General features: G+C 47.0%; 1 protein-coding gene across 7 annotated transcripts in view; it reads right to left on the bottom strand.

Moving 5' to 3' along the window:
* The window catches only part of LOC129846683 (low-density lipoprotein receptor-related protein 1-like), a 168,011-nt gene that overhangs the window by 55,263 nt on the left and 100,693 nt on the right, over nucleotides 1-12,055 (bottom strand). For all 7 annotated transcript variants that reach the window (XM_055914578.1, XM_055914580.1, XM_055914582.1 and 4 more), the window contains exons 20-30: nucleotides 11,607-11,774; nucleotides 9,527-9,709; nucleotides 9,084-9,281; nucleotides 8,585-8,830; nucleotides 6,892-7,089; nucleotides 5,778-5,982; nucleotides 5,353-5,517; nucleotides 5,003-5,247; nucleotides 4,171-4,302; nucleotides 2,940-3,167; nucleotides 2,486-2,660 (exon numbers count right to left, since the gene is read on the bottom strand). In XM_055914578.1, the coding sequence (XP_055770553.1) occupies nucleotides 2,486-2,660; nucleotides 2,940-3,167; nucleotides 4,171-4,302; nucleotides 5,003-5,247; nucleotides 5,353-5,517; nucleotides 5,778-5,982; nucleotides 6,892-7,089; nucleotides 8,585-8,830; nucleotides 9,084-9,281; nucleotides 9,527-9,709; nucleotides 11,607-11,774 (2,143 nt within the window). The remainder of the gene's footprint in view (nucleotides 1-2,485; nucleotides 2,661-2,939; nucleotides 3,168-4,170; nucleotides 4,303-5,002; nucleotides 5,248-5,352; nucleotides 5,518-5,777; nucleotides 5,983-6,891; nucleotides 7,090-8,584; nucleotides 8,831-9,083; nucleotides 9,282-9,526; nucleotides 9,710-11,606; nucleotides 11,775-12,055) is intronic.

Here is a 12,055-nt window from a genome sequence, read left to right as displayed (position 1 = left end):
CAGGGCCAACAGACAAGTTCCTTACTTCTTCCCCCTTCCACTTGCCTCTTCCATTTTTGCGGTAATGCTGCAATTAGTTGGTTGTAACTTTGATTTGAGCAGACATTTCCATATATTTTTGTTAGCTGCATGTGTTACATAACTCCACCATATATATATATTATTTTAGAAATTAGTATATTTGAGTTTAACCATAATTTTTTTGTAATATTTGGTCTGTAATTTCTGGTGGATTAAACAAAAAATGGACCAAGAACCCGATGGTCACTCTGACAGAGCTCTAGAGTTCCTCTGTGGAGATGGTTGTTCTTCTGGAAGATTCTCCCATCTCTGCAGCACTCCACCAATCAGGTTTTTATGGTAGAGTGGCCAGACGAAAGACACTCCTCGGGTAAAAGGCACATGACAGCCCACCTGGAGTTTGATTGAACTCTTTGGCCTTAATGCCAAGTGTCAGGTCTGGAGGAAACCTGGCACCATCTCTACGGTGAAGCATAGTGGTGGCAGCATCATGCTGTTGGGATGTTTTTCAGCGGCAGGGACTGGGAGACTAGTCAGGATCGAGGGAAAGATGAACGGAGCAAAGTCCAGCTCCTTGATAAAAACCTACTCCAGAGTGCTCAGGACCTCAGACTGGGGTGAAGCTTCACCTTCCAACAGGACAATGACCCTAAGCACACAGCCAAGACAGCACAGGAGTGGCTTCAGGACAAGTCTCTGAATGTCCTTGAGTGGCCCAGCCAGAACCCGGACTTGAACCCGATCGAACATCTCTGTAGAGACCTGGAAATAGCTGTGCAGCGACACTCCCTATCCAACCCGACAGAGCTTGAGAGGATCTACAAATAAGAACGGGAGAAATTCCCCAAATACAGGTGTGCCCAGCTTGTAGCGTCATACCCAAGAAGACTCGAGGCTGTAATCGCTGCCAAAGGATCTTCAACAAAGTACAAGGGTCTGAATACTTATGTTAATGTGATATTCAGTTAAGTGTTTTATTTTAAATTTGCACAAATTTCTTAACCTGGTTTTGCTTTGTCATTATGGGGTATTGTGTGTCGATTCATTAGGGGAAAAAAACTATTGAATCCTTTTTAGAATAAGGAAAAATAAATACATGTGGAAAAAGTCAAATGGTCTGAATAGTTTCCGAATGCATCGTATACAGTATATAAATTCCAGTTGTACTTTATCAAAAGCCTTTTGTCTATTGCTTTTGTCTATTTATGTTTCTGTTTATTGTAAAAAACAAGAAAAATGTATGCAATCAAAGACAGCACACACACACTTGGATGTGATGCCTGTCTAAAAAATATAGGGCAATTCATGTGCATTTGTGATTGCTTTAGCATGTGTGTCACTCTATTTCAATCAAGGAGGTACTTAACCCCCCCTCCACGTCCACCACACCCTGCATCTGTTTAGGTATCATGCGTTTGAATACAGTTCCTGCAAACAATTTAAACGTCCCAGTCTCTCCCCTTACCCCCCTTTTCCCAGCCCCCTCCTCTCCTGGACTCATTATAGGCAGTGTGTGTGTGTGTGTGTGTGTGTGTGTGTGTGTGTGTGTGTGTGTGTGTGTGTGTGTGTGTGTGTGTGTGTGTGTGTGTGTGTGTGTGTGTGTGTGTGTGTGTGTGTGTGTGTGTGTGTGTGTGTGTGTGTGTGTGTGTAGGACAGAGGAGACAGCTTCAGCATCTGCTTCTGCTTTTTCCCCCATGCCAGCAGCTAAGCCCAGATCGGAAACATTCCTCAGCTTAAGTAAGTCTCTCAGAAAACAGAGAAAGGACAAAAAAGGCAGATGCATTCTCAAAGATAATATCCCCTCTGCATCCGCCCCACACATACTCACAAACACACTCAGACAAAGAAGAGCACTCTTACTCACACACACACACACTCAGAGATACAAACACAAACACAAGAAATGTCTGTTAGTGATCTTAGGAGCGGATGTATGCCTGCTGAGCTTTTGTCTCTTTAAAGACCAAAAGACAAAGGAAGAGAGAAAAACAGAAAAAAGTTTTAGAGGGAAGTAAATTGAGGAGAGAGTGAGAGAGTGAGAGAGCGAGAGAGCGAGCGAGCGAGAGAGAGCGAGAGAGAGAGAGAGAAATTGAGACACAGAGATCGGCCAGGGTGTGACAGTGTATAAATAATGTATGGCTTTCAGCACAGAAGCCATCTGTTGAGAAAGAGGAAAGAGAGATAACAAGGGATAGATGAAAAGGGAGAGATGAGAGAGGAATTGGAGTCCCTTCTAGAGCGGGAGAGCTGGCTGCTCTTTGCTCGAGGTCAGCCACGATCTAAACGACCCTGCCTATCATGGCAGACTTCTAGCTGTGGGGAGCCTGCCTGACAGTCAGACGGTCTCGGTGTGTGAGTGTGTGTGTGTGTTAGAGGTGAAAGCAGTAGGGTGTCTGGCAGCCATTTCTTAACGCTGCATTGATCTCAGTGAAACAGCTTTATCATGTGTGTCTGTTCTACCTACCCCAGTATGGGGTGCAGCACCAGACAGTGAGGTTTATCCAGGCCCTGGATGACAGCGTTCTTAAATGATCCATCCAGTCTGGCCACATTGATCTGCTTCTTATTGGCATCATAGCTGGTCCAGAACAGGTTCCTAGACACCCAGTCTACTGCCAGACCATGAGCGTTGGGCAGGTCTAGGGGAAGACAAAGTTATCCAAGAGACAACGCAAAAGTTTTTAAATGTTCATTAAATGACATGCGTTTCCTTACCCTGTACGCAGTCTTCGAACAAGGAGACCCACAAATATGTAGGTTTCTAATATGGATGAACGACCCCTCAATGCTAACTAATTAAATTACAGATTTTTGGACTCATAGATTGACTCATTCATTCATTCATTCATTCTGTATGAACTAGCTATTTGACTATTTCAACCAAAGCAGGGCAGATATTCCAACAGTAAATTCCCTACCAGCAGACACCACGGTCTCCACTCCGGTGCCGTTGATGAAGGCTCTCTTGATGGTCTGGGTTCGGACGTCTGACCAGTAGATCCGGTGCTCCACGGCATCATAGTCCACCACGGTCACGTTGTCTATGTCTGGCACCGTGAAGGAGATGATGTAGTTATAGTAGGGGTTGTCTATGTCCACTCCCCTGATCTCTATCTGACGGGCATACAGCAGGAACTGACGGGACTCTGGAGAGGGAGAGAAGGACATGACATATTAATGAGGGAGGAGAGGGGAGTTAGGGAGGGGTGGGTTTGGGGAGTTATGGTGAATATGTATGGCTTCGATCCGATCGAACGGACATACAGCGGGGACTGACTGGAAGAAAAGGGGTTCAATTGTGATGGCGTGTGTGCACGCACGTGTGCTCGCGAGTATGCGTGTGTGGTTGTGTGAAATGTCTTTACCACTTAAGAGTCCACTTAATACAATCCCCCACAATAACAAGCAGTCTAGGAGTGAGGAGTGTATGTTAACTGATTGTACTTGGCTCTTCTCAGCCTGTCTAGATCAGATAGCCCAGGCATGTGTGTATACTCTAGGTAGTGAATGATGGAGAGTTGTGGCTGATGCCAGCCTTAAACAGTGGGCCTCTCCATTCCTTTACGCCACAGATAATAGAAACTGCTCCCCTGAATACTAAACACACGCATACACAGATTCATGCACACACACCCTTTCACTTTAGAGACAAGGCCTAAACCCCTCAAACTCTCTTGGCGTCACAAGTGACAGAATCCAGGAGATAATCCTGTGTGTTTGTGGACTGTGACACAAAGCCATGGCTGGGGGGGGGGGGGTGGGGGGTCAGTAGAGTGGAGTGATCCCACTCATGAGGGATGTTTGTTCCCTCTGGACCCCCTGTGGTTAGAATAAACCTCTGTACGTGGGTACTGGAGAAGAGACCTGTCTCTGAATCATCACTCACACACACACACCACGATTCCCACTGTGTCACTCTCAGCAAGTCCACCTCTCTGCCAAGCCAAGCACAGAGAAGGAGACAATCTACCAGCTCAGGGGAGGAGGAAGTGTGTGTGGGGGGGTAGAAGAGACGTGTGTGTGTGTGTGTGTGTGTGTGTGTGTGTGTGTGTGTGTGTGTAGGAGCAGCTGTTTTGTTTGTCCTTGCTGTTCCAGGTGTAGGATTGATTGTGTGTGTGTGTACGTGCACGTGTGTTAAGGTGTGTTTACCATAGCAAGTGTGTTTGTCGGCTCCCAGCTTCATGAGATGAGGGCAGGCACAGGAGAAGGTCTGGTTGTAGTTGATGAGACACAGGTGAGAACAGGGACCTATGCCATTGTTAGCTGCACACGGATTAGGAGCTGTGGAGAGAAAGAGCGAGAGAGTGGGGATAGAGACAGTGGTAAAGAGAGAAAGAGGTAGAGCGTAAGCACAAGGAAAATGGAGGGTGGTAGAGAAAGACATGAGAAGAGAAGGGGAGGGAGAGCGAATGAGAGGGGGAAAAGGAATTGGTAGAGAAGCGATAAGAGGGCGAAATGGAATGCGAGAGACGAGGAGAAAGAGAGAAGGAAAATGTGAGGAAAGGATAAGCGAGGGGAAGAGAGAAGGAGAGGGAAGGAGGGAGGAAAATATCAATTACAATCATCCAGTATGTGCATATAAACCGCTCTTACCACTCAGGCAGCAGGCCTATCTGTCTCATCCATAAATGGATGGTTTTCTGAGCGTGGCCATTTTGAGGTGAGCACTTGTGACAGAGGAGGCCAGATGCCACTACACTCCTGAATGACACATGGACTTAGAGAAGCTGTCAATCAAAGTGGCCACTCTGTGACTCGGGACTATGGTTTCTCTCTAGAAAGTAATGGCAGCAGGATGGCCAAGCCTTATGGATAGGCACTCATTAACACACAAGATTATTCAAGGTAAGGCCTGGCTAGGTCAATTCAAAGTAGCTAACCTCTTTTAAACACCAAGTTTGTTAGCAGGTGTTTGTGTGTGTGTGTGTGTGTGTGTGTGTGTGTGTGTGTGTGTGTGTGTGTGTGTGTGTGTGTGTCTTACCTTGGGGCTGTCTGGAAGGATGGTAGACCTGCAGGTCAAAAGGTTGTGTGTTGGTTCTCTGGACCACGGTTACGTTGTTACCGGTCCACTTATTAGCCTTGGCCAGCGTGTTGGTCCTCCAGTCCGTCCAGTAAACCTCTCCCCCGTACATAGTGACTGCGAATGGGTGCGACAGGTATTCGTGTCCCCTCAGCACCTCGATCAGGCCGGAACCATCGTATTTGGCTGAGTAAATAGCATCAGACCTGGAGGATGGATGGAAGACAACACAATACAGTGACTTATTACAGCCTTTGTATTATTATATATATTAGTGTGTGTGTATATACACTGTATGTCCTCTCTCTGACCTGGCGTCGATCCACAGGATGCGTAGCTCCAAGTAGTCTACAGTGAGTCCGTTGGGCCAGCCCCCATTTCCTGTCTCCTTATGGATGGTCCTCCTTCCCTCGCCACTCATGGAAGCTGCCTCGATCCTTGGCATACTGGCATCCCAGTCCGTCCAAAACAGAATCCTACAGAGATAAGGGGGGGGGGGGGGGGGGGGGAGTTCAAATTCAACTATGTGGTCCAGTAAACCCAATAAAACAAAAACCAATGACTGAAGTCAAGACTCAGTTTTAGGCCGTGTGTATACTCCTTCCTAGCCTGGTCCCAGATGGGTTTGTGCTGCCTTCCCAACTCCTATGGTCATTGTCAACATAGGAGTTAGCAATACAGCACCAGCAGATCTGGGACCAGGCTAACCCATTCCCAGCAGTGTCCTGGTTCTCACCCGTAGCGGGGGTCCAGGGCGATGGCGCGGGGGTGCTCCACCTCCCCAGCCAGCAGGGTGGTCCTCATGGTTCCATCCAGCTTGGCCACTTCTATCTGGTCCAGGTTACTCTCCACCCAGTAGATGTTCCCTGCTATCCAGTCCACCGCAAGACCCTCTGGAGTGGCCAGGCCATACTGGATCACCACGTCAAAACTAGTCAGAGCTGGAGCAGGGGGGGAGGGAGAGGTTGTGGTTCATTTGATTGTGAAGCTTTGCTGTGATCATTTCCCCTTTTCTGTAGACCTATTCAATTTTTGTCATTAGAAGTTGTCAAAGTGTCTAACCAGTACCATGAACATCAATCACACAGTGACAGTTTCTAATGCCAATGCAGCCCCAGCGTATCTAATGCCACCTACACAGCCACGACTCTGCCTACGACTGACAGGATACATTCTACTCCCGTTTGAGCCTAAGCAAACAACATGACATGAGGCGCCAGCGAAAATAAAGGAAGTGAGGAGAAGAAACTATTCTTTTCATCCCCCTCTCTCACCCATTCATTTTTCCATTACAGGTCCCTAATCAGAGAGAACGGCCTAATTATTAGTCATTATCCTGACTGGAGTAGACACACACACACACACACGCGCTCATTATGCTTCCCTACTGTAATGAATGGGCCTCGTCTGCTCTATAGACTGTCTTTGATTGATTGGTTTTGCATTTTTGAAGGTAGCGGTTTAGTTTTGATTGATTGGCTTTGCCTGTTTAGAAGGTGACAGTGTGGGTTTGATTGATTTGTTTTGTCTTTCGGCATGGAGCTGGACCATCTGCTTTGTTATTTACCATCTGCTTCCCCTCAGCAGCTATAGGCCTGCACAACAGAGTACAACTACTATTCCCAGAATTCCCCACTGTGAAGGCAATTGGGAAATCATGGAAGTTGGAGTACTCCACTAAAGACAAAGAAGGGTGCTGTTGGTCTCAATGACTTTATACAAACTAGAGGTAAAGAGTGGAGAAATCCAAAGCATACCGTTCACTATAGTGAGTGTGCATGAATGTGATAGTGGACTTGAATGAGGACAGAGTCTGTATAGATTATGTGTGCATAGTAAAAGACACTGACCTCCGTTCTCGGACAGTTTGCCGCGGTAGATCTTGTCCTCCACCACGTCGGTCCAGTAGAGGGCATTCTCAGCGAGGTGGAAGTCCAGGGCGATGGTGTTCCTCAGGCCAGGCACCAGCACGCTGAACTCTCCCTTGTTCAGGTCGATACGACGGATCTCATGGCGGTTGGAGAAGATGATGAAGGGCTTGAAGGGATCTGAGGTGAAGACAGGAGATTACATGATCATTGTGATGTACTGGTGCCTGTTGGTGGCAGCGGTGGGATCCCTGCATCTACTTTGCACCCAGGGCATCCTGGGTAATGTAGTAAGAAAAAGCTGTAAATCGAGGAATGTTTCCTCCCAAGGCTTGATTATAAGGGTGTTGGGTCCTGGTTTCAACTTATTCAAAGTAGAAATTAACAGCTTTAACAGTAAATGCCTTCCATTATTTCAGTTTGCCTGGTCATGACTAAAATCCAGTCACTAAACACTACTGTGGCTACCCATTAGTCGTTGGCTGTTTGGAACCTGAATACAACCATGGTAGTGTGACGCACACACAGTGCTATGTGGCTAAATGAAAGAGGAACGTAGTTAGGAACCCTGTCTAATCCCTGGTAATTAAAAGCCTGTATGTATTAAATGGAGGAGAGTTATCTCAGGACGACAGACAGTGTGATGAATGGTTGTGTTGTGTGTGTGTGTGTGTGTGTGTGTGTGTGTGTGTGTGTGTGTGTGTGTGTGTGTGTGTGTGTGTGTGTGTGTGTGTGTGTGTGTGTGTGTGTGTGTGTGTGTGTGTGTGTGTGTGTGTCGCTGTGGGCGCAGGGCTGAATTATATGCAGCTTTATTTGAGTCAGTGGCTAGTTTCTGTGAGAGGATACAGCCTTGAGTATGTGGGTGTTCAGTGTTCTTCTTCCATTACATTGATTGAGTTTTCCCTATCCCTTCCTCTTATTTATCCCTCCTCCTTTTCCCCTTTACAAGTTCCCCAACTTTCCTCAATCTACCTCCTCTTCTTTGTTGTTAGTCTTCTACTCTACTCATCCCCTAATGCCTTTCTCTCTATCCAACTCTCACAGCTAGAAGCCCCCCCCAACTATTCTCATGTCCCCTTTTCGATTTTCTGCTCTCCCTCTCCTCCTGTTCTTCAATCCCTTGTCTCCCCTCCAGCTCTCTTCTCATCCTCATGTGAACACCGCCTCTAGCCTCCTGCCTCCTGCCTCCTGGCCTATCCTCTCCCACCCTCTGTTTATTGTCCAGAGCGGTGGTATCAGCTCCCAGTCACAGTTTGGTGGGACCACTGAAACCACCCAGCTTCCTGCCAATACGCCTCATCCTCTCTCTCCTACTCACTCACCTCATTTGCTCTCTCTATCGCCTGAACAAAAACCACAATACTTCCTGGAAATGTACTGTAGTTTCCTTTTCCTTCCCTTGCGGATCCTAAACCCCAATCCCCTCTCTCACTTTGACTCTCCCCACATCCATCACGTTGACACACCTCACCCTCTGCGCCAGTCTTTCATTCTCATAATCCTTAGAATCTCTCCGTTCTCTTCCATTTCACTCCAAACCACCATATCCCCCTCTTCTTCTCTTCTTCCTCCCACCCTTTAACCTCCCCTGCTCTTCCATTCCCTCTTTCTCTCCAAGCCTCCCATCACCCTCTCCTCTCCTCCCTCCACATCTTCTCCAAACCACCCTCCTCACCAGTGCTCTTGCAGTTCTCCTGGTCAGGCTCCAGTTCCCAACCCTCGTAGCAGGAACACTTGACACTGAACTTGTCCTGCTCACAGCGCTGGCTACACTTGAGGTGTTTGGCGCAGAAGCTCTGGATCTGACAGGTCTTGTTGTTGGAGTCCAGCTCCATGCCCAGGGGGCAGGAACACACCACGCCCTCCCCGGGGGCTACTGTACAGTTATGGCTGCAGTCGCCGTTATCCAGCGAGCACAGGTCTGCAGGGAAAGAGAGGGATGGGTGTTACAGGAGGAGGTGACACTGAACAAAAACATTGGGCCAACACTCTTCTAGAGCTCTCTCTCATGCGGAATACACAACAGTGACAAAACAGGCATCATAAACAGTCACGACAGCTCAACTTGCAATATTCCCGGTTTTACTCTGGCACCTTGGTGTCAGAGGTGGGATCCCTGTCCTACCACCCGGTGCATCCTGGGTAATGTAGTCTTTAGTAGCAGCAGGTCTTACCACAGAGTTTCTCGTCAGAGCCGTCGGGGCAGTCGTCTGTGCCGTCACAAAGCTTCTCAGCGGGCAGACAGATGGTGGAGTCGTTGGCACACACATGGTGGGAGAGCTTACACACCAACGCCTCACAGTTGTCCTCGTCTGAGTTGTCCTCACAGTCGCTGTCCCCGTCACACACCCAGGCCTTACTGATACAGCGGGCTAGGGATAGGTCAGAGGGCAAAGGTCAGAGGTTACAGGCAGATACAGTCCACAATAACAAAAATACAGCTTCAACCAAATGCAGTCCATCTCCACCAGATAATTCTGAGCTCCCCATTTCAATACTGTTACATTTATGTTTTTCAACAGGCAAATCTCTCATTCTTTCCCCCTTTCATTTAAACTACCCTAATTTCTTCCTTATTGCTGTGTCACAACCATCCACATTCCCCCAGTCTCCTTACCAGAGTCTCTACAACCAAACTTGACGGCGGGGTCACACATGTGTGTGACACCTTCGCAGTTCTTCTCATCGCTCAGGTCCATGCAATCTGTGTCTCCATCGCAGCGCCAGCGCATAGGGATGCACAGACCGTCCATACGACACTGGAACTCATCCGTGTGACAGCCACCAGGGGGACGCGTGGCTGGGGAGGGAGAGTGATGGAAAGAGAGAGAGAGAAATGAGGAGTATTATATCACTACCATAACACTCAAACATTTCCAGAAATGGAAATGTATTAAAAACAGAGATATTTAGGCCTCCGAGTTGTTACTGAACCAGGTTAAACTCTGGGACCTTGTTATAAGCTATAACTTTTCATCTGTGTTCATCATTTTTGTAAGAGTTTGCTGAGTTGGAGTAACTGAGTAACTGCCAATGCTGGTGATTGAGAAAATGCTAATGCAACCACATCAGGACAGATATCGCACCGAGTCATTCACTACTTGTTTCTCCCACTGTGGGGCTCCAATGGGAAACAAGGACACTCTTTATCACAGGGGATCAGTTTGACCAGAACATCACGCTTCAATGATGGACACTATTCACCGACTATTCACTCAATGGATAATCAAAAGGGACTGGCAAAACCAACAGGCATCTGGCACAGACAAAGACACAGATGGCAAAATGTGGCTAAGGTGTTGGCATGTATGTGGACCTCACAGTGGGCAGAAGCTTGACAATGCCATGAGACAAAAGATGACGTGCTTTTATTCATACACACAACACATCAAATCACATCATTAACAAAATGCTGACGTTCACTAACGACCTGTCACGGCTAAATGAATGGAAACCAATGACCCAAAGACGCCCACGAGTCAAGGGTTGGCAGTGCTACAATGCCAGGGTGATGCAGCGCACTGAAGGGTACAGCTTCACGCAGAGGCCATGCTCCAGTGGATTACCAATAGAGCCATCATTGGCATTGGTGATTACGGAATTAATTGAAAGACTCGGACATCAACGATCAATGGCTGTCACAGAGTTTCATGTGTCACGTCAAAGTGAAAAAGTACCGTAGGTTTCTTTTTGATAAATGGAAATAGTGTGCTCCAAAATGGCTGTGCAAGTGTGGAAGACCATGAGACTAAATCTGTGTAAGTATGTGTGTTTCATTGTGCAGGTGTTTGTGTGAGCATGTGCACGCGTGTGTGTATGTGTGTAAAAGATCCTGAAGCATCCTGCCTGCCCTCCATTAAAACCTCAGGATTCCGCTTCTCCTACTCCCTGGGCCCCGCGAGGGGAGCCAAAACCAGACCAGCCCATTAGCCAGCACCACGGGGGGGGAGAAGGCTGGCTGGCTGGGTTCCTAGTACTCTGGTTACATGCCACAGTGTAAGTGACAGATAAAGATATGTTTATTCAAAATTCCCCTGATAGTATATCATATTTAACTTGTCTGTTTCTCGTCTAAGACTTTGTTTCTTTTGGTTCAGATCCTACGCAACAAATGTAATAAAGTGGTTTGGAGTTGACCACAGGAAAGTTTCCTTTCAGGTGAGGCTTTCTACAATTCTTGACCAACTAAACAACACGGGACATAATCAGATGTAGTGTTTACAGTATAAATAGTGAGTTTGTTTCCCCAATTCTTAATTATATGTTCGAAGGAGATACTAGCAGGTTTATAAGCTAGAGGGAGAGATGGAGTAGTGTTTATGACAGAATTGCATGTCTGTTGCACAACTAGGGACATGATGTAGTGAGGTTTCACACAGTCAACAGCCATCTAGAAGCCCACAGCCTGTTGTAGACTAACCCTTTTCATTTGGCTGGTCTATAGCACATACAGTAATATGGCATTAAGTTTTCATGGTTGGTGGGTTATGAAGCTGACACTCACGTACAGTAATATATTTGGCACCTGATTGGTGCGTTACATACAGTAGTTGACACACCCAGACAGCGATTGGTTGGTTATGGAGCTGTCATGGAATCTACACTCACAAAGATTGGTGGGTTACGGAGTTCATACAAAGATTGGTGGGTTACACTCTCACAGACAACGATTGGTGGGCTACAGTGCTGACACTCACCCTGATTGGTGCAGTTGGCGTGAGTCTCGTCGCTGTAGTCGCCACAGTCGTTGTCTCCATCGCAGGTCCAATAGTCCGGGATGCAGCGGCCGCTGTTACACTTGAACTGGGCGCTGGAGCAGGAATGGCTGCAGCCTGCCTCATCACTGTTGTCCCCACAATCATTATCTGCAAGGCAAACATAGTCAAACCTCTACCTCACATCGCTCATACACACAACATAGGCAGACTATAGTGAAAGACATGAACAAATCTCCCAGGTTATTGTTTTATGTACCTGGTCATTTACATTAGTTATGAAGAACCCTGTCAATGTCAGTTCTCTCATCACTCAGACAGTATGTTTTTATCACTAAGTAAATAGCCTTTATACAACTATTGTTCATAATGCAATTTCCTTTACATAAAATGCAGACTCACATACAAAAACACTTAACATTACATTTACA

The sequence above is a fragment of the Salvelinus fontinalis genome, chromosome 3, assembly GCF_029448725.1.
Source record: "Salvelinus fontinalis isolate EN_2023a chromosome 3, ASM2944872v1, whole genome shotgun sequence".
NCBI classification, from domain to species: domain Eukaryota; kingdom Metazoa; phylum Chordata; class Actinopteri; order Salmoniformes; family Salmonidae; genus Salvelinus; species Salvelinus fontinalis.
The sequence above is the reverse complement of the archived record's forward strand: the minus strand, read 5'-3'. Positions and strand labels throughout refer to the sequence as shown.